The sequence below is a fragment of the Sander vitreus genome, chromosome 9 (genome assembly GCF_031162955.1).
Source record: "Sander vitreus isolate 19-12246 chromosome 9, sanVit1, whole genome shotgun sequence".
Taxonomy (NCBI): domain Eukaryota; kingdom Metazoa; phylum Chordata; class Actinopteri; order Perciformes; family Percidae; genus Sander; species Sander vitreus.
In genome coordinates, this window is record NC_135863.1 from 33,514,689 (window position 1) to 33,537,687 (window position 22,999).

Genomic DNA, 22,999 nt, shown 5'->3' on the forward strand with positions numbered 1-22,999 from the left:
ATCAACACTGCTAATGTAGTAATGTGTGTCTTAGTGTGGTGTGGGAAGCACACTTCCTAAACAAATGATCTAAATTTCATTATTATGCTCCACTGAACTCTTCTGACATATGTCCCGGAACATAATATGGTCACATCTAGTAGAAAAAAACTATTTTAAAACCACACTCCATAAATAATATGAGCTCATTTTCTAACAGAGCCTTCTTTGTCTGCCAGTCAGCTTTTACAGCGGCACTGTTTCACAGGAACAGGAGAAGCTGTGGGAAATCTTAAAGCTGTTTTCTTGTGATATAGTAAGGAAAATGGATGAGTGAGTCTGCACTGATCCATTCGTGTATGGTTTCTACTGAATGTACGGGTCATGTAAGCATTTAGAGATCTGTATCTGTGCAGAACAGCTTTATTTACAAGCCACATTAATGATTGTTTGTAATGGATGGTCTTCTTCTGGTATTTGTAAAAGCACAGTGGCATGGCCTTTCTGACCCTTTTGTTCAATTACCTTAGTGTGGAGCTAATGTTGTCCTGATGCATGAACCATTTGTACATAACGCTCCAAAAAGTAATGCACTGTAATTTGTATTCCACATATTTATTGCTGTATGCACCACACTGACTGCTGCTGTATAAGAGCGTGAAGATCCGTGTAGGGAGGAGGTCGGGGTCAATGGGTAGGTCCTAAAACATAGGGCACTTAAGCAGAGGAGCGGAGTTTGTGTTCAGGAAGAAGTTAAGGGGAAAACACAACACTTTCACTCAGGAAACAAGTGTTTGTGTCCCGGGAGTACTACTTAAGGGGACTGGTGTTTAAACCCAAACCACAATCTGACGACAAGTAGTCGTTTTGGTGCCTAACCCACTAACCCTAACCCCTAACCCACTTACCCTAACCCTAGCCGCAGGACAGTCACTTTTTGTCAGCTAAACTTAACCGTAACCCTCACGGTGCCTTTTTCCTGGCTTACAGTAACTTTTTCTCTGCTAAATTGAACTGTAAAGACTGCTAAACTTAATTGTCATGTGACCGGTTGTCACATGACCAACCGGCTATCGCTGTAATTTCGTAGGATATCATACAAATTGGTGTGCATAAGTTTTGGTACGAGGGTATGAGAAGTTTTTATTATTGTAATTTTGTGCCGGATGCTCCCTCATCTTCCGCTCTCAGTGTGTTGCCGTTCTCAAACTCAAATGTGCAAATGTTCCATAAAGGTTTCTCTTCCCGAGACCATTTTGCAGAGCCACTGTCACTGCGTCTGTAGCTTACCGCCTCCCAAGACAATTGAGAGTGGTTTAAATTCATGCAAACAACCCAGATAGTTTTTTTGTCCTATCCCAGAATGTATGTGTGGTGTAGCCAGACCTATCTCCACAGTGCTGTGGAGATAGGTCTGGCTATGCGAGACTACTGCACAAGAAAACTTACTTGGACAAGCAACGCAAAGGTGAGATTTATGCTTTATCAGAAGTTTATACAGTATTTTATTTGTTTTCATTAGGCATAAAGGCCTTTTTGTTGTTAGCCATAGCTAATCCATGTTACTTATGACTGTTTATTCATTAATCAGTTAATGGGAATGGAATAACCAACCCCACCACATATCACATTTTAAATTTTGTCAAAATTGTTTAGCATTTCAATAGATGATGCATACTGTATTTTATGTGTGTTTTTATAATGTCTGTTTGGTAAAAAAATGTTATGTGATGCTCATGATAAAATAAAAATAGTTTTATTGTCCAAAATGACCATTTCCATTGAAAAAGCCATGAAAAAAACACTGCAAAGTTAACAGCCAGAGTAATTAGATGGTAAACACATATCTGAATTGCATGTCATCTGAAAGTGCTGTCTTTTAAGGTTAACCCGTATCTACGGTGAGACTATGTGAATGCTCTGTCTCAGAGTCTACCTTAAAATGTCAAGTGAGGTCCACTTTTGGATTTGTCCCAAGAGCAGAAAATTACACATCACTCCTGGTTACAAAACATCTGGATAACAAAAGACCTGGAGGAGTTTAAAGTGAGGCAGCTGCGAGGAAGCGCAGCAGACGGACTGATTTCTTCAACATGAATCCTGCTCTGTTGGTGTTGGCGTTGTCTTCGCTGGCCATAGTTGCAGCTCAGTCTCACGACCATCATGACATGGGCTGGGTCAATGGCTACCGTCAGAGCTTTAACTTCCAGTGTACCCACGGAGAGGTCCTCGTGGCCGTCAGGAGCTACTTCAGCGAGACAGACGGCTCAGACCGCCTGTGGACGTTTGAGTGCCAGCCCACGCCTGAGGGTCTTGGGGAACCCAGTGACTGCTGGTGGGACGACATCAACCGTGCTGGGATGGAGTGGTGGGTCATCTGTCAGTGATTGTTTGAGTGTATTGGAAGTTTAAATACCATGTTAGTTGGACTGCGAATTCACTCAGATGAACTGTGTGTGAGTGAGCGGAGCAGAGGGAAGAGCCAGAGAGTTGTTGGAGCAGCCCAGTATAACCAAGAGACAGTCAGGAGCCAGTTGTCTGTTATATACGACACTGTGCAAATGTCAACCCAAAACCTTGTGAGCTTAGAGCAGGACCTAAAAAGTTGCCTAAGAATTCTGTCAGCTGACTTACATTTATCACAGGTGGCAGAAACAGAAGGACTTTAAACAGAATAAGCGGAAGTCTAGCATTAATAGAGCATACTTTTATCCTGTTCAGCCCTTTCTCCCATAGCTCATCAGAGATTACCTCACCAGTGTCCTTAATTAGGTTTTTCTCCTGTTTAGCTTATTGCAAACATTACACTCATGTCTTAATTAGCAGGGACTTAATCAGCAGTGATATAAATAAATGCAGCTGAATAATATACAACTACATTAATAATACAAAATGCACTGTAAGGAGATCAACATCTGAGTCAGATTACACGTGTACAGTAAGTTTTTTGGTACACTCTGTGAGCAGTTTTCTACAGCTTCTTTTTCACTCTGCACAGCAGCTGTGGACATTTGTTCATCTTGGCCCAGATAAACATTTTAGAAGAACATTTATCACAGACATATCCATGTGTAAGCCACGTCATAGGCACATCTTTGGCCCATTTCAGAACCAAAGGTTCCAATCAACAGGACGTAGCCTACAGATCAAAGATAAAAATGCCTGAATAAACAAGTTATGTGCCTTTACTGTATGTCTAGGAATACTTTGACTAACAACACAGGTTGGTAAAGGTCACTGTTAGCAGACAACAAATACAAGGTCTGTGTGGAGTTTGATGCTGAAACTGTTGTATGAACAAAACCACCCGTGTTGTTGGAATGGAAGTTCTCATCTAGAGTAGAGATTCTCAACCTGGGGGTCGCAAGATCATTTTTGGGTGTCGCCAGATGGTTGTGGAGAAAAAAATTAAATAACATGACTAGACTAGACTACATTGGTACATTTCCTGTGTTATATTCAGAGCTTCATTCACAGAAAGGGGTCTGAAGGCAGGTCAGGGAGAGAAAGTCAGAAACGCATCAAAAATCCATAGAGCCTTGAGCACATTGGACAAGACTAGGTGCTAGCTGCTAAAACTAAACTGTCATTAAAGCAAAGCATTATTCTGTTTACATGTAGCAGAGCATTCACAAAAATTACTCAAAATCAGCAGGTGTAGGTGTGTAGAAACAGCTGTTTACACCGGTTTGCAGCTCTCTTTCTCTCGTTGTCGAAGGGAGTGGGGGGTCGCGAACACCAATTGTATTATTTTGGGGGGTCGTGACTCAAAAAGGTTAAGAACCACTGATCTAGAGCATAAAGAAAGATACAGCTGCAACCAGAGGGTGTCTTTGGTCATTTAAAAACCAGGGTGCAACAGCTCTTCGCATTTTAAATTTAGCCAAGTGTGTAGTAGGTGGACATTTATCGGCTATTTTACAGAATGAAATCTATAGACTGTATGGAATATGGATGTATTCTCGTACATCACCCATAGGTTTCTGAAGAGAAAAAAATGAAGCTCAAACTGGATGGCTCCAGCAATCGCTATCTTGGCAGTGCCTTACATGCCTGCTATACGCTAATCCAAAAATGGGCAAAGAGGTGGATGGAGCTGAGGCCGGCCGAATTAAACCTACAGTCTATGCTAGCCACCTGTGAGGACATCCATCTTTCACTCAAAGCAGACATGCCCTTAGTTATGTATAACTTTAAGCCATAATATTCATTAAATGGGTGCAGTTATGAACATGGAAATCATCTGTAGACTAAAACCGTTTTTTTGTACCAGGCTGTAAACATGTTTATTTCTGCTGTAAAGTTGGGCATTTTAACATGGGGGTTGAATTGCTTTTGGAGCCAGCCCCAAGTACCACACAAAAACACCACACAAACTATTTTTACGATTGTATAGTTGTGTAACTGCCAGGACTACTGTAACTAGCTTAACCAACAAAACTAGCATTAGCTTGCAAATACCCGGTTAGAGTGAGGATAGGTAATACACATTGACCACCTGATCAAATTGTGTTTAATAATGAAATTGAATGACATTTGACAAAATAACGCAACATAACACCAATAACAAAATGTTAGCTAGGTTAGCATGGCTGGATATTTCCCACTGATTCTAAACTGCTTGACTAGCCTACTACTAATATATTTCTCCATGTATGCAAACATAAAACTAAGTAATACACATTAACAAAAGATAGTTAAGTTTAATATAATTCTCCATATAATAGAATGCTTAAAAACGTTCCGTTCTTTTTGTTACTTTCATAAAAGTTGAATACTGTCCACTGTTCTCTCATTCAGAGGTCCTCCTGGTCCTCCCTGGCCAGCAACACTGACAGTTCCTGGGAACATGACTTCCTCCTTGGAGGAATCTTAACAAGATTCCTCCAACAGGCCAATGTCCAATGGCGCTTCAGAGACATCACATTGTACTTTATGGACCACATGTTACAGCATTTTCCTGGGTTTTGCAACATGTTATTCACCAAAACTAGAAAGTAATTCAACAATTATGCCAAAATCTTACATTAACATGTTCCACAAACGTTGAACTAACTGCAAAGAAAGGTTGATCTAATTAAAGGACTTGGATCAAACTTTAATAAACCAGTTTGGAGGGATAATTGTAGCCTGGCAGTACCATGTAAACAGCAGCTTGAATCACACAAGTAAACAAATCGCTGACTATATCTGCTTCAGATTACTTGTTCTAGGCTGAAGAGCATTGTTTTTGTGTTCTTCAGATTGATTTCAAGTTAAGCGCGACTGCACCCAGCCCCTTGATTTAAAGACTACAATACTGTGAACTCTATCCCTGCCACGCCTCCTGCCTCTCTTAAACATAGCTGTCTGTTTGAATTACACCAGTTAGGACATTACCCTGCAGGAAAACTACCCCCACTGGCTAAATGGCTGATGGCTGTGCCCATGTTACCATGACAAATGTCACACAAATGTGTGTTGTGGTGAAAGCAAAGTGTATGGGCCATAAAAATTGCAATGTCAACAAACCAGTATTTATACTTCATAACAATATAGATGCATTTTTTCTTTGTCTGAAATTATTTTCAAGAAATCCAATTACCTTTGTTTGAAAGCAGGGAAAAGAATGGCTTGGGGATAACAGGAGAGGATGGGGTGTTATTTTAGATCTTTTCCTGTGTCCTAAACTCTCATTTGTCTTTTCAGGACTTCAACATGCACTCGCAACGGCCTGGTAGCAGGCGTACAAAGCAAGTACTTTGAATCTGTTCTTGACCGGGAATGGCAGTTCTACTGCTGCTATTACAAACGCCGCTGTCCCTACTCCTGCATGTACGTTCTCAGAGGGCTATGTTCAAGTAGTAGTTTGACATTTTGGGAAATATGCTTATTCCCTTTTTTTCTCAAGAGTTACAGTAGATAGGAAGATTGATACCACTTCCATACTGTATCTGTTTGTTAAACATGAAGGATGGATGCTTGGCGACTTTCTCGTTAGATTTAGCGACTTCAACAGCTTTCACAACCACTACGTTTTTTGCAAATGATACATGATGAGGTCACCAATATACAAATGAGCGTATGACATCATATGGTGGCTTTTAGCCATTTTTGGAGCTCGTGCTAGCTACTTTCATTGGAAAAGAGTTGGCAACACTGGTTAGCTTAGCTTGTAAAAGACTTGAAAGGGGGTTAATAGCTACCCTGGTTCTGTCCAAAGTTAACAAAATCTGCATACCAGCAGCTCACAGCACACACACAACTAAACAAAATAGATACACGTTTAGCTCGTACACAAACGGAAGTTTAAATTGAGTTTTACAGAGGTTATGTGCCACACTATTTCTTAGCCTTGAGTTTGCTAGCGGAGACTCCAGGAAGTCACTGCTCCTTGCTAAGAAATCATCCCGCACATAACCACACTTAAAAAATACACTTCAATATTCATAAGGAGTAAACAAACAAGATATAACATGTTGATAAGTGAGTTTATTGTTCTCCCTTTGGACCAAGCCAGGCTAGCTGTTTGTCCATGCAAATTTGTGCTAAGCTAACTGTCTCTTGGCTGTAGCTTACTGTACAGACTTGACAGTGGAATCGATCTTCTCATCTAAATCTCAGCAAGAAAGTGAATAATCATATTTCCAAAAATGTCAAGTTATCCTTTTAAAGGGTTACAAAGGTTTATAAGGTTTAAGGTTTAACTCGCCAAAACATTTCCGCAGGAAGACCAATGACAGTCCTGAACACTTCAAAGAAGAGGCGGAAATGGTGATCCCTTCTTATGGCTACTTCATCCGTGGTGCCCAGACCACCTTTAGTGGAGTGCTAAGGTTTGCTCACAACATCTGTTTTCTAATAACTTCTGATCCCATGAAGCAGCAGTCTGGATCTAGAATCTACAAATATACAGAATTGTTGAAATCCTCTCATGGCTGCGTTGTAAGAAAGGATCTCCGTAGTACAACCTATGGGACCAGTATTTATTGGCAGACCAAACAAAAACTGAAGAAATATTTTTGTTTGATCATTTGTGATCCTTGAACTGACATGATTTTGTCTTGTACTCTGTTTCAGAGATCGGCAGTGGAAGTACATCCTGTGCAGAATGACAGACTTTGACTGTGAATTTGAAAATTTATAGACTTGTAATCAACATTTTGATTTTTTTTAACGAAAACCATATTTACTCTTACATTTAAACAAAAACATAGTACTGACATTATACATAACTGATATGATTCATGTTTTCATTCATGTATTTACTTTTATTGAATGAATGAACCACAGGCATGTGATGTATGCCTGTATAATCACTGTTTTTTAGTTTAGCATGCAAAAATGACTGCTCATATAAAGATAAATGTCATAATAAACATAAACACAGAGGGTCTAAAGGGGATTTGGGCTCGAGCAGATACTTTAGAAAGCTTTGGAAAGGGTTTTAATTCAGAGACCGGAGGAACTGGAAGTCATTTGGCAGCATGTGAAAGTGTTTTTCCACCAACAAAGGCAATTATGTGATGCTGTAGTTATGGTGGTAGAAAACACTGCATCAGGCTCTGCTCCAAGAGCTCTTAGTTGAGGTCACTAACAGCAATGGCCAAACAAAGTGTTTTTATTTGGACCATTTTCACAGTTATAAAAGTATTCCGTGAGCTACAGGGTGTGAATGATTAGGATATTGTCTTGGAGGTAACACTTGGAACAATTGTGCATGAGATGCTTCTTTCAGAATCACTGGCAACATGAGCTTTGCATGCAATGAAGAGTGTCCCACTTGCTTTCAATTGCATCCCTCCTTAATTAAAGTGTCTTGTTCAGTTTGGCAATTACAGCCATACAGTATATTGTACTGGAACTCATGTAATAATGTTTGGAAATGGGCTTAAAACCATCTTTCTTTTGTTTATGACTTTGTAAAGTCATTTATTTGGTGTGTATCTGATGTGTTCATCCATTCAACATGATGGAAAAAAAGATCAAATAACAGAGTATATGATGTTTGAAATGAAATTCAAGAATATGAATTTAAATCTTTAAATCTGAAAAACAATAGGCTAAACTTGTCGAGGGAAAAGGTTGTGGGAGAAAGGATCATTTAGCTGGTAATCCCTAATGTCAGACCCTTCCAACAGCATGTTATGGCAATATAAAGCCGTGTTGAGTTTGCCTTCAGCCAAGTTAAGCCCAAATGAGCTGTTGATATCGTCATGACTGACTACATCCTCTGTGTTTTTGGAAGGCTTACAGCCTCACATATCAACAGTAAATCAGTTTTTTATTCACATGGTAGTTTGTGGAATGGTGGGTGCAGTGGAGGAAAAATGATAAACAAATGTATCTCAAGCAATTTGAAGTTATTATTGAAGATTTTCAAAGGAATAGTTTGACATTTTGGGAAAGTTGAAATTCTGCTACGGAGAGTTAGAAGAGACAATCAAAACTACTCTTATATCTGTCTGTTATATACAGCCAGCAGCCACTTAGTTCATCTTAGAATAAAGACTCAAGGTAACAAAATAAAAGCACTTCTAAAGTTAACTAATGAACAGGTTGTATCTTTTTTTTTTTTTTTACATTTTTATTACAAAAAAGAAGAAAAGGATAAAAATACAAACAACCCAAACACAAGAATATAGGGATATAAATACATATAGGCCTATAGGAAATCACTGCATCACCAAACGTTCAGCTTCAACAGTCAGAACACACTCTTAAACTAAATGTCTCTTATTTAGGCCTATTATGAGTGTCCATAGTCCATCTAAGCCATTAAAACCCCTGTAAAGCTGAGGCTGCATGTTCCATCATTACCAGTTCTATAAAGTCCTTTAGCCAGTGATGCAAACAAAAACAATTTGATTTCCTTTTCTTTCCAATTCACTTGAATAATCCTTTTCACAGACAGGAATGTCATTGTTGTTGTTGTATCATGCGTTCTGTTGCCGCAGACTTCAGTCTGTCCACTTTGGCTCCCAAAAAACACACTTCTGGGAATTAATATTAAACGTAACATATTTTGGACTCCTTTCCAAATTTTTCTTATTTCTGGGCAGTGTCATAATATCTATTAATCATTATTCATACTTTCGTTCAGGGCATCACATTTTTGTTCAAATGATTCTTTGATTTCAACACATTGCTTTCCGTTGTTTATTCTTAACTGTTGGCAAGAAAGCATATTAGCATATTTCCCAAAATGTTTAAAGTGCCCATATTATGAAAAAAAAACCTTTTTCTGGGATTTGGGGTGTTCTTTTGTGTCTCTGGTGCTTCCACACGCATACAAACTTTGAAAAAAATCCCTCCATGCTGTTCTGAGTGAGATACGGTTTCTGAATGTGTCCTACCTTCAGTCTCCGGGTGAGCTGTTCAAAATCGGCACGGCTTGTGACGTCACAAGCCAAAACGAGCTGGCTAACCGCAACCATTAGCTCGTAGCATTAGCGTTTGCATGCTAACGCTAATGCTAACGCTAGCATGCTACCTCATTCTCAATAGCAAAGCACTGCTACAACACACACAAGTTCACCATAATCTACTAAAGAACTACTTACATGTGCACCCTCATTTAGAAGAAGTCTCCCAGCTAATCCTGCCTTGTAACTGACTGAAGGTGGAGAAACAGCCTTTCTTTTACTGTCTATGGAGCTAGCTAGCTGACATGATCTACGTCTGAGCTACTGAGCATGTGCAATCAAAGATAGTACAGAAGAAGAAGAAGAAGAAAAGAGGTCTCACTCTGTAGCTAAAACAGAGACCAGCTGAAAAGAGGATCTGCAGCAGTGAGAGAGAGCGGTGCAGTACAACAAAAATAAGGTTTTTTGAAAATTAAACCATGTAAACCTATTCTGGTACAACCTTAAAATACAATTATGAACCTGAAAATGAGCATAATATGGGCGCTTTAACAATTTGTTTAAAGAACTTGTATGTACTACGAATGTATGAAAAAGCATGTTTACCCTCGGGCATAAACATTCCTTTTTAGACTTTGGAAATAGTAGTTTGGAAAAACAATTCCAACTCAAGGTCTGCTTTTATTCTCAACCATATCATATAGTATGAACTTTCATGCTTCATTTTTGAGCCATTATAGACGAAAAGTTCTAAAAGTGATATGGACGAAATCAGAACAGCTGTTGAGCTTGAAAGTCAACAGATCTTTCTTCATGACAACTGGACAAACTCCATTCACTGATGAAGCTCGTTTTGTGGTTGAAGGTTCCAGAAAAAGCGAGTAACTGGACCTTGAGTTGGGATTGTACAGTTGAGAGCATACATTTCCTCCAAGTTTCCGACTTCATTGAACAGCTTGAGGGTCAAATGCTGTTCCTGTGAACTCGCCAAGTATGAAATGTGTTTTTCCCCCTAGTACATCACGAAATAAAGGTAATAGAGCAAATATGGAAAAATCAAGTGCCTAGCAGCCAATTTGTCCTCTTTCTCATTTCGTTTCTCGTTTGGTACGGGACAAGCAGCGTTTCAGCTGAAGTCTTCAAAGTGCTGTTAAACTCTATTCCAACTTAATGGAGTGAGCTGGGCGAAGGTCAGTCGGCTCGCTGCACCGTCTTGAAAAGAGCTGGGGACTGGGCCAGTAGCTTTCAGCACTGTTTGTTTATGGCAACTGCTGTCCTGGGGCACAGGGCCAAACAGCACAGCGTGACACAGCTGTCCCCTGAGCCAGTGGATGATGGCGGGCCACACGCCTGTGGAGGCCTCCTGCCCTCAGAGACCCATTGTCCCTGTGGTGGAAGCCTCCTTCCTGAGCTGGAAAACACGGGGGATATATTGTCCCGCTCTATCCTCTTCTTCTTCCAACATATTTCATTACAGCTGGATGAAAAATAATCCTTTCAAAACAATATTCACACTGGCTGTAATTAGAGTTCATAGGAGGAGTCACAAACCTTACTGCAATCACTTTTGGAATCTGTGGTTAGTTGCCATATAATTAAGAGCTAAGTATACATTTATTGCAATGAAGCCCTAGAGAAAAAAGGGATTTGACTTGGAAACCTGCTAGCTACTGTTTTGAACATGAGATATATGCCTGGACTATTTGACATTTAAATAGATCCTAATGCATACTTATTGTCCTGAATAACGACCAAACCTTATTAGACAAATTAAACGTTTTACCTAATGATGGTGCTAGTTAGAGAGCGAAGGGATCACCAAAGTTTTTACAATACATCTTGAGGAGAAGATGAATGTTTGTTTCAAGTGGCAACCTGTGGTGTTGAAAAATGAAGCCAATGCGGAAGTGCCAAAACTGCAGTTCATCGAGTGGTCACTTTTGGCTGGCTCCAAAAGAGAGTCAATCCCCATAGACCCTTATGTTAAAATACCCCACTTTACAGCAGAATTTTACAGCCTGGCATAAAAATTGTTTTTGTTCTCTATAGCTAAGTTCCCCCTTCATTACAACTGTGGGAGGGTTGAATGTTTTTCTCACCCGTTTAAATTATATTCAGGCTTATATTGGCTCCTCAGAAAATTATGGGTCACTGAGACTACGTCCATATTTTATACAGTCTATGGTTTGTACCAAATCTCATGGCAAACCATCCAAACTTTTTTGAGACATTCCACTCAAACCACACATATGCCAACATCATGCCACCCAGTTAGAGAGTAAATGCCGTTGTGTGGAGTGCAATAAGTGAGGAGACAAGAGACGGAGATGTGTCGAGTCAGCTTTACTGTCCACTTCAATATGTATATCACACTGTACAGCGAGTGAGATCAAAAAACGGCCACACAACGTTAACCCGGAACTCGTATCCCTTAACACCTCTCCCTTAAAGGTAAGGTCCCTTGGTAAATGTCTCTTTCAGTCTTACTTGTGGGTCACTACAGTTGTAGTTTTTGTATGCTCATCAAGTAATCCTTATTTGGCTTTGTTAAAATCATGAAGATTTTGGTGATTTTCCACTGATATGTAAAGTAGACCTCAGGAACAGGCTTCATTTGTTCAGAAAGACAGATGAAAGTAATATTGAGAAGCTAGTTTAGCCTCGATGTGACGCCACGACTTTGGCTCTCTATACTTTGATATGTGGCTAAATACCTGCAGAACTAATGACATTTCCTGCTAATTTGCAAATTTTAGTATGTAAACATGCTAAACTAAGATGGTGAACTTAGTAAACGTTATATCTGCTAAACATGTTAGCAATGTTATTGTACGCACGCTGATGTGAGCATATAGCTCAAAGTACAGCCTCAAAGACCCACTCACTTAATAAATTACATAAAAAAAAAATTTATAATTAAAATCAAAATATCTTTATAGTAACTTACTGCAACATTTATAAGGGACACCTTTTGTTGGAAGGGTATTTTACAGTGAAAATATCCTGGCGTAAGAGAATAATACAGTACTCAAACTGACTGGAAAACCAGCATTAGAACCTATGCATTCAATTTTACACTGTACAGGTTTTCTATTTATTCTTGACAGTTACTGTACATCCACTTCAGTGCTTATGTTATTATATTAAATATATATTAATATTTAATCATTTAGCTGTCAATGAAATGAGACGGGAGGAAATGCAACTTTATCTCCAGCACACTGACTCTTTCAGAAGACAATAACAGGCACTGTGAAGATTTCTCAAACTAAGCTGCTGTTTAATTTCCTGAAATACTGTTTTAATTCAAGTCAAATGCTCTGTTTTCAACCAGTAAAGAAGTGAGGCGCTGTGTTTGTGATGTGGGCAGAGAGAGGGAGCACCATGGAGTGTGACCCTGACCCAGCCCTGGGGCTGCACAGATAGCCTGTTTATTTTAGGGAGCCTCTGCCTGCTCTCACTGTTCTCACTTGAGGACAAAAACAGCTGCATCTTTTCATGTCAGACAACAGGGGGTGCAGTGCAGGGCAAAGCCACCAGAACTCAGTTTGACAAACTCTTTCCTACAGCTTTTCTAAGACGATATCAATGGTGTAAATTCATATATGTACATAATAGAGAATATCAAACCTGTGGAAGCAATTTAAAGAGTCTATTCAATCAAAATATCTGTTTCTTTTTATATCTGCCTCCACCACAATACAATTGAGGTCAATGGCAATTTGAGGTATACTGCTTATAGACATTTGAAAAATTCAACAACATCTGTTTTCACAAACAATGTCTTCATTACTCAGGATAATCCACAGACCCTTCTCAGGAACTTTGATAGGGACTATTTCTTCAGTAGAAAGCAATTCAAGTTAAAAGAAAACTACCATATCTGCATGACTAGATACCACTATGGGTAAACAAGAACATGTGTTTTCTTTGATTGTTTTGGTTAGCCAACCCCCTAGGGCCTGGATTTTGGCTTTTCTGACAATTTAATTGGTTTTGTTCACACTGAAGCAAGACTATGGATGTTTTGCTGAACAACCACACGATAATGGGACAGTGAATTTCCTTTCATTTCTCTTGAGTCAGTTGGTTTAAAGTCATCCTGGGGAGCTGACTGAGAGTGGGATGGGACCTCAAGAAGGAAACAACAATGTCTCCGGGAGAGGTACAGTGTGTTTCCTTCATGTTTTACTCCTGTGATAAACCTATTTCAATGTTTAGAGAATTAGAGTCAAAAAGTCAGCAAACTGTCGCAGTTATACTCTCCGCCTACGTTAGCAATTCTATGCTACTGGTCATACAATACCTAGTCTGGATCAACAGAAGTTGATTTTCAGGATAATTGCCTGACATGTCGCTCACCTTCTGCTCTTTTGGTGTTGCTGTTCTCAAAATCCCTTCGCTTTGGGAAACAACAACAAACTTCAAGCTAGCGAGCTACACGCTGAAAATGGCAAGTTTTGAAGAACGTTTAGATGGTGCAACAAGACAGGCCTGCTTGGTTCTTTCAGGGAATGATTGTAAAGATTTACAAAGAATATGTTTAGGTCATTTCCTCTCTAACTGGGACGTTTTGGGACTGATTGGCGGGATTGCTGTGGAGGAAGTACACAGGGCAATATACTGGTAAGAGCAAATTATGTTTAACCATGTATCAGCTAATTTAAATAGCTCACCTTCCTGTATTATGTGAACAGTAAACTTCATTTAATGTTATATGTGGCCTTTTCCTTTGCTTGGTGCAAATGTTCCACCAGAACAAGTTCCTTCCAGAGACCATATTGCAGAGCCACCATCGCTGTGTCTGGAGCTTAGCGCCGACCAAGACCATTGTGATTTGTTTAAAGAAATGCAAACAACCCAGAGCATTTTTTTCCTACTATCCTAGAATGTTTGTGTGGTGTAGCCAGACCTTCCTCCACAGCACTGTGGAGATAGGTCTGGCAATGCGGGACTGAGACCAAGTCAGGCTGTAGAAGCAAAACCAATGAATGTATGGAATTGAGAAAGAGTTCATGAATGAAACCTTTTATTTGTAAGAGGACCATTGTGCTATTTCTTCTTTCAAAAGTTACACAGTCTCACTTTATTGGCTGCCTTAGGATGACCACCAACATGGGTTTTCATCAGCAGGGCTGAGCAGGGCTGACAGCTTGGCAGCCTACCTCAGTCTACCTGGCAAACATGTGCAGTACACTTTGTACAGAAGCTATAGATCTATATTTGCTGGTGTGAGATTAGCAAATACTGGTTGTTGTCCATGAGAGGGTTCAAGACAAAAATAAACATGGGTCAAACATAGGTTAATCATGTGGGGTGAGGCCTCTGCCATGATTGTGCCCTATTCTCCTGCAGATACATTCATATTTAGTCACAAATGAGGACGTGATTTTAAATGTTCATCTGAGATCCTCGCTTTCAAGAGTCTCAGGAAGCACTTTAGTCCAATCACATCTAGTCCCTCTCTATGAACCACTCAGACACAAAACAACCTTTTCAGCTGATGAGCTGTGATTAATGCTGTGTAATGATTATTCCCCCTCGATAAATCTATAAACAATATTTTCGTGGGTATAAACATGAACAATAAGCTGATGGGAATATTCCCAGTCATAGGCTCTTGGGAAAGATTCTTTGCATTGAGGACTCAGGAGGGAGCTCTGCACTTTTGTTTGTACAGTCAACTCGTGCTCCTCCTGTGATGACGAAACGCCGGTGTCAGATTATAGAGGCTGGTTGAGATTTAAGGTGAAGAACAACAGCTTACTCGCTTATTCCCCTCTGGGTATGTGGAGCAAAAAGTTTGGTATCGTAGGAACAATGAGTGTAAGGTGAGCTCAGTGACCTACTGGTTCCCAGCCTTCCCTTTGGCTTTCTCACTTTCCCTGCTCACATCGCACCTCCAGACAAAAGCATCATTATTGCTCTTGGATTCTTCACTGGTGAATTCCTGGTAGTGAAACAGCATAGAATAAATTAGATGGTTTATGGCCTGTGATGGAGAGATTTTAATGGATAGCCAGCATTCCAGTCATTCAGACTCTTAAGGGGAAGTGTTACACCACAGTATTTCCAACGGTGGTTTTGTCTCTCTCATTAGCTGTGATGAGCTTGTGGCTGCATTTCCTGGAATCCTAGCAATGAAACAAATGGTGCCACAGAGAGTAAAGTCTTTGTTTTTAGAAGGTGTCAGACCTTATTCTGTGATTTTACTGAACCTCCCTGCAGGTGAAAGGTCAGGGCTGTGAGTGTGAAAGATGTACAGAGGCTTGTCAGCGTGTTAATCTGTCTGTTGGCCAGAGGCCCAGGCAGAGAAGAGCAGGACTCTAACAGTTTTGTGTTACACAAAACAGGCTCTTCTCACATCATTGAGCACGTGCTCGTTTCTTAGTTGTGTGAAAACCAACTGTGATCCAGAGTTTAGACACACTCCTGGAGTTTCTCAGGATATAGAAAGTACAGCACAAGGTGTAAAACAGTGCTCACAGGACACACGTTGACTTGACATGACAAATGTTTTCCCAAAACTGTATACACTTATACACAGCTAATAGAGTTAAATCTGTAAATCAAAATGAGAAGCTTTTTTTTTGAATGGCTCAATGTCTAATGTCTATTCCCCTTAAAGCTCCCACCGTGTGGCTGGGTTGGATCAGTGGGTAGAGCAGGCGCATATCTACTTGGAGGTTTATGCCTTGACGCAGAGGTCCAGGGTTAAAATCCAGTCTGTGACAATTTCCTGCATGTCTTCCTCTTCTCACCTAGCTGTCCTGTCAAATAAAGGTGGAAAAGCCCAATGCTGGCTTTTTTTAAAAAAGATTTTAAGAAAAAAAAAAAGAACACCCACAGTGTGGTTTGACTAAAAACTAACTACTATTCTCTCATCTCAACAGGGACGGAGTCAGACGTTGTGAACATTTAGTGCTCAGCCCAAATCTAGGGGGGTCCAGGTGCATGCTCCATTTATGTGCACATTTGAGAATAAAATGTCTTTTTTTTCATTTTGGAAAAAACAAGGAAAGAAATCATCCTATAGAACCTACATCCTGTTCTCCAACTGTCTTCATCATTCTGAAACCAGAGCACAACAAATGTTGAGGATGACAAAAAGGACAAAAAATTACTATTACGATATATATAAATATTACTATTTAATAATGTAGCCTATAGTAGGTAGGTTAGGAGTTTGGAATTTCGTAAACAGCATCAGAGTGATTGAGGGGGAAACAACATAAAGTTGAAGTTATTTTAAAACATTTGGGGCTCCACCCCTGCATCTCAACAATCTTCGTTCCCCCAGCCACCAAAGAGCACAGGACATTTTAAGGCTGGTCGAGAAACTAGCTCACCGACTGTATTTCAGCCAATGCGCTGTAAATAAATACCTGTAAAATGTCTGTTGCTCTTAGCCAGCCAGACAACAAAGCCATGATTGTGAGCTCTTACATCATTAGCCTTCATTCACGGCCTCTGTGCTGCAAAGCTCAGTTTCCTTGGCAAACTGTGCTGATTGCCAGTGTCATCCATGTTGGACTTTTCCCCCTCTAGTTAAATCACACCACTGGAAAACACTGAGTTATGGCCCAACGTTTATCTCACTTTTATTAGTTTATGGATAAAACTGTGAGGCACATTTTCATCTACAGGTGTTCTACCCGGCATATATACGGTTGGCACAGAGATTCTCCTCGGGCAGTGTGAAATGAAAAAGTGCTCTAGTGCCAGAAGCAAACCATTGCAAGCTTTTTATTACGGTGTCTGGACGTGGACACAGCGAGAGCAAGACAATGAAAGATAAGGCAGTCTCCATTTGCTCGGTTCCCCAGCTGTGTTTGTCCTTAGATAGTCAGACACCTTTATCTTGCCAAGGAGTCTGGGTTAGACACAAGATCTTTCTGACTGCCAGTTCAGAGCCATTAGTGTAACAGGACAGACACTAGAGTACAAATCTAGACCTCAAATCAAGATTACAAATATACTGTAGACCTCAGACCGATAATATCCTTTAATATCCTGATTAGTGCCAGTGGGTTCCAAACTTTTTGGTCCTAGGTACCCCCACAGAACCTTAATCGTTTCCCAATGTATGTTTCAAATGTATAACACTATTCATCATATAATATATTATTGGATATTATTTCATACAATTAAACTGTCAATATTTAGATTGGTTTCTAGGCTACTACTACTTGGAGTGACGCTGAATGTCACCAATGTAACCATTTATCCTTACGTTACTTTAAGCCAATACTTTTAGCTAACTATTTCAACCGTTAGCTAACTATTCAACTTTAAGCTATTTTAACCGTTTCTCCATTAATTTAGCTAATCATTTGAGCTGTTTAGTCTTTTCTTTTAACTAGGTTTCCTAGTTACTCTTCCATACACATCATGTTCTGAAGTGCATTTTGCAGTCAATAAAAACTTTCTTTAGTCAAAGCAAAAGTTTTACAGTTTGGTAAATATTTACAGTTTGGTAAATATGCTGATAAATATTTGTCTTCTGAGAGAGAGTTAGATGAGAAGATTGATACCAATCACATCTCTGTGTGAAATTTAAGACTACCAGCAGCCAGTTAGCTTAGCTCAGCATAAAGTCTGGAAATAGCTAACAGCTAGCCTGTCCAAAATGTATCCTAATCAAAGACAAATACAATAGCCTAGTCCTGTTCTTTTCAGTCAGGGTTTTAAGTAAAAAATGCTCAGTGTTATGGAGTCTACATTAACAAATAGAGGCTTTTTATATCAGGACAGTTAAAATGATCTCGACTCCACAACGCCTAGGCGATCCTGATCATTTTATATTCAAAACTCTGGTTTTAGGTTAAACAGAAGATGATTTGTTCATGAACTCTTTTGTGTGTACAGTCAATACTGGCTTGCTTCAACTGAGAGTGGAAAAAGATTCAACAGCAAATATACAACCAAATGGCCAACCATGTGGGTAATAGGGGCACTGATCACTACTATTTCTCTGGTCTGCAACGCCACGGGCTGTTTACTCTCTAATGTCACGGATAGAGAAGGAAAACATTAGAACATCTGTGTGCCACGTGAGGTTTACCATACCATATATTGGACTGTGGCCCATGGCCTGTACAGTAAAGGGGAAACACTGAAACTCCTTCAAGCTTGAAGCCTTTCTTATAGCAGAACTCTATGCGCCTTGGATTTCCCTCCTCTTTGCATACACTTGAAACCCTTGACAGAAGAGCACATTTCAATGCTGAGTGTGTGTGTGTGGGTTTTTTTACACACCATCAGACACCAGCCTTCCTGTTTTAAGTCACGAATGCCTTTGCCTCTGTACCAGAAAACCTGATTGAAACCAAACGACACCGCTAGAGAGGAGGAAATGAACACTTGAGCAAATACCTCAATAGAAGGAAGTGACATGATGTGCAGCACAGCTATCAAGCTGTGTGGTGTCATGGAGAAACTGAACAGAGGTGGCTTTGTTGGAAAGAAGTTTGAATGTGAAGGCATCACGGATTAGATTTAACATTCAAGTAACCTGTGATGTTCTGTTAAATCTCAGCAGATGTCTGGATCGAGCAAACTAATGTCTTTGTACACAGAAACACACTGACAGGATGCAAATGACTTCTTTCCCATGCAGGGCTCATCTAAACACTCAGCGACACGTGTTGAGTTATCTGCCAACAGCAACTGAGAATAAACATATTAAATATCTGCCTCATAGGAGGGGGAACCAAATACCCCAAATCAGCTGTGTATGGAAAGTTAAACAAGACGGGAATGACAAAAGACCAGAAATAATCATAATCATAGTCCACTGATTTTTCTTTGTATGTGCAATGAAGTAGAGCTGCAAAGATGAATCGATTAATCAATTAGTTGTCAACTATCAAAATAATCGCCAACTATTTTGATAATCGATTAATCGGTTTGAGTCCTTTTTTTTTTTTTTTTAAAAAAAGTAAAACATCTCTGATTCCAGCTTCTTAAATATGAATATTTTCTAGTTTCTTCCCTTCTCTGTGACAGTAAACTGAATATCTTTGAGTTGTGGACAAAACAAGACATTTGAGGACGTCAAATTCTTGACATTCTGACATTTTACGTAAATAACTAATCGATTAATCAAGAAAAATCATTAATAGATCAATCGACAATGAAATGAATTGTTAGTTGCAGCCCTACAATAAAAAGTCTTAGACTCTTAGATGTTTTGTTGCAGCAGAGAGTGAAAAGAGAGTTACAGGTTCAGTGAAGACAGGGCTGTGGGTCTGTAGCCATGCACCAGTTGAGTGTGATGTGAGTCAGTGAGTCAGGGATGTTTGTGGTCAGGGTGTAGTTTAGGCCACAAAGGCAGATTCTGAAGCAGCAAAGAGCAGCAAGAGATGTTGACTTCAAAGACATGACAACAGGTGGAAATGTGTCTGACACTGACACAATGTATATGAGTGCACCAGTGGTGGAATGTAACTAAGTACATTTACTCAAGTACTGTACTTAAGTACAAATTTGAGGTACTTTTACTTTATTTGAGTCTTTTAGCCTGACAAGCCAGACCCACATCAAGATGTTGGGTCTGGGAACTTACCATTGGCAGGGCTCAATCCGAGGGGCGGGATAAACGGTTGTCTTTCAAATTCCCTCTGCACTCATAGCCAATCACAGCAACGCTAGTTGATAGATTAAACTTTTGCCGTATCCAGTCGGCAAAATTGCGAACACATCTTCCTTTTTTAAGAATGACTTCAGTGCTTAACTCCAAGTCTTCCAGAGTCACGGCCAAAGCCGATTCCAGAGACCGCTGTTCGCCAGCAGCAGCAGCCATCTTCTTTGTTTTCAAGTAGCAGGGAATTCACGCGGAACCGTCGCAACTCTGCCGTCATTATGTTAAGCCCGCCCACCGACTCTAGTCTATACACGACGTGATTGGCCTGACCAGAATTTGGTTTTTCCAGCTCGCAAGCCAACGGAGAGTTGCTAGACTGACCCTGGCTGCACATTATATTTGCTGCCGCTAGGGGGGGGTCTAGATTTCTAGGCTATGAGTCTTTTGTTTTCATGCCACTTTCTTCTTCTACTCCGTTACATTTCAGAGAGAAATATTGTACTTTTTACTCCATTACATTCATCTGACAGCTTTAGTTACTAGTTACCTTACACATTAAGGTTTTTGCATACAAAACACATGTAGTTTATAGAATATGATGTTTTATAATAAACTAAACCACCCAACAATATAACGACCTACAAGTCCAACTGAAATGATCAGACCATTAATCACTTAGTTGATTGACAGAACTGTTTTGATTGTTTCTAGTTTCTAAAATGTGAGGCTTATTCTGCATTGAGTACTTTTACTTTTAATACTTTAAGTACATTTTCCTGATAATACCTGACATACTTTTACTTAGGTAACAACAGGACTTTTACATGTTACAGAGTATTTTTACAGTGTGGTATTTGTACTTTTACTGAAGTAGAGGATCTGAATACTTCTTCCACCACTGGAGTGCACTAGAGTAGCTATTTCCACATATTCCAGAGCTCTCAGACTATTTTGTTACCTGGGAATTTTGTTACCAGGAAAACAAGGATTCATTATTTCACCCCCAAAAGTCCTTGGCAGGGCAGCAGTAACAAATACATCACTTGAGCTGCAACTGTCATTTGCCCTTGGTGCAGTCAGTGTAACTCTGAATGCTGGAATGCAGTGGTGAGACACATTACTAATACTGACCAGTGTTTGATGTCAGGCTTGGTATGTGACACATGGATGAGCAACACATTGTGTGTCGCTCCCTCCCCTCAGAAAAAAACAAAGCAGTGGTACTGAAACTACTATGTGTGATGGTCAGACAGTTCTACCAGGGCTGTAGTGCCACACTAAGGCCTGTCAGTGCAATTCAATCAGGAGAGACTTTGTTGCAGATGTGCAAGATTTATTTGTAAGTTACATATGCAAAATATGAATTGTACTTTGGAGATTAGACTCCATCGTATAAATCGTATATATGTTTTAAAGGGTTAGAAAAACCCAGACATATCCCCCGATGGAGTCTAGACACTAGTGGTGATAGATGAAGGGGCACGAAGACCGGATCGAAGGAGTCGAAGGGAGTGGTCAGACGGAAGAAGACTGAGAGTGCCATGGGTGAAGATGCCTGGAGGTGGAAGGGGAGGAGGAGGGTCGCACTCTTTCCTGAAATGACAACTGACAGCCGCAGAGGAGAGAACAGATTTAAAACACGGATGTCATGCTGTGATTGGCTTGTAAAATACATGGCCGATTCTGTTTGGTTTAACTGAAAAGTGACTCCCTCGAAAACAGCTGATCACTTTAGGAGAGAAGTGATAAAGTTATTGAAGTCTCCCTGAAAGAATTTACGCTGAGGCTGCAAGAACAGAGGATTGAAATGCAGCGTTTCTTTCAGTTCATGTGGGACATCTGTGTGTGTGACCAAGAGATGGAAGAACTGGGGATGTTTGACACTCCCCTCATTTTATTTTAAGATATGGAAAAAAAAAGAAACTTGAAACTGACAATGAAGGCTTCTGACAGAACAGCCTGTTCTCTTAAAGTGCATTAATGGTACCAAGTCAGACTTTCACTGGTTTCAGCTTTTCCGATTTTAAGACTCTGTTTTTCTCAAAGTGTAAACTACGATCTCATTTGGAAAAAAGTAACCTCTCTCTTTCATCTAATTTCTTACAAATCTCAGTCAGCTGGCCTGTTGGAGAGACTTTTATCTAAAGACAGGAGGTGATGACACTCAGAAGGTTTGTCCCGTAACTGAAGCTAATGTGGAATGTGTTGTGTACAGTAGACACAGATGTATGACTTATCTTCTGCATTGAGAAGGTTAGCTTATCAACACTTCTGTCAAGCTGATTATGTAAAACTCAAAGCCAAATATTAATGCTGAAGGAGTTATTTTATGTGTTTCTAAAAACATACAGTAAGGGAAAATGTGGTCTTTGGCATAGCCCACAGGCCTATACTGTAAGTAATCTGCTTTCATATTCAACAATGCACATTTTAGAACAGCAAATGTTTATGTAGACTGAAAAGTCAACTGAAAAAATGGTCTGTAGACAAGATTTTAAATGCCAACAGTGAGGGAAAACCTGACAGTGAGAGGTAAACTGTTCACAGCTGGGGCAAGATCATCCTCGGATTTGAACTTGGACAGTGAAAAGGAGAGTCTGAGTAAAGGTTTTGGGGATCCAAGTGATATCTATATAAGCTGCTGCGTTACAACTTTCAACTAAAGTGAACCTGCCGTTGACTCAAAGGACCCACACAAGAGCTCAGTGTTGGCAATCTCGCTCTGCTTGGCTCCAGACTGACTCTGCATGGAATCATACTGAATATTTTCGATGCTTTATCTAAGCTTTGGGTATTTGTTTTTTAAATCTAAGGTTTATAGAGAGGTCCTGGGTGAAGCACATTTCTATCAAAAAGTTTTCCCACACTTTCTTATATGTATACATTGTTGGTAGGAGGCTTAAGCCTTTGAAAGACACAATCTTAACTGAAATCAGTCTGGTCAAACAAACATGTGCAGTTAGTATGAGTGCAAGCATACACTGTTAAAGCACAATAAAAGGACACTAGTTATCACAGCTTGGGACTGAAATGAAACAATGTTACTGGAAGAGTAGTTTTAGATTAAAACTGTTTTAACCAAGGCAACAGG

At 39.9% G+C, this 22,999-nt stretch overlaps 1 protein-coding gene across 1 annotated transcript; it reads left to right on the plus strand.

The window, feature by feature from the left end:
• The first annotated feature begins 1,452 nt into the window (after nt 1–1,452).
• Nucleotides 1,453–8,505, plus strand: dpt (dermatopontin). The gene is made up of 4 exons (XM_078258225.1): nt 1,453–2,347; nt 5,668–5,793; nt 6,687–6,794; nt 7,039–8,505. The coding sequence occupies exons 1-4, from the start codon at nt 2,073–2,075 to the stop codon at nt 7,103–7,105; spliced, it is 576 nt and encodes a 191-aa protein (XP_078114351.1). The 5' UTR covers nt 1,453–2,072; the 3' UTR covers nt 7,106–8,505.
• Nucleotides 8,506–22,999: the final 14,494 nt, after the last annotated feature.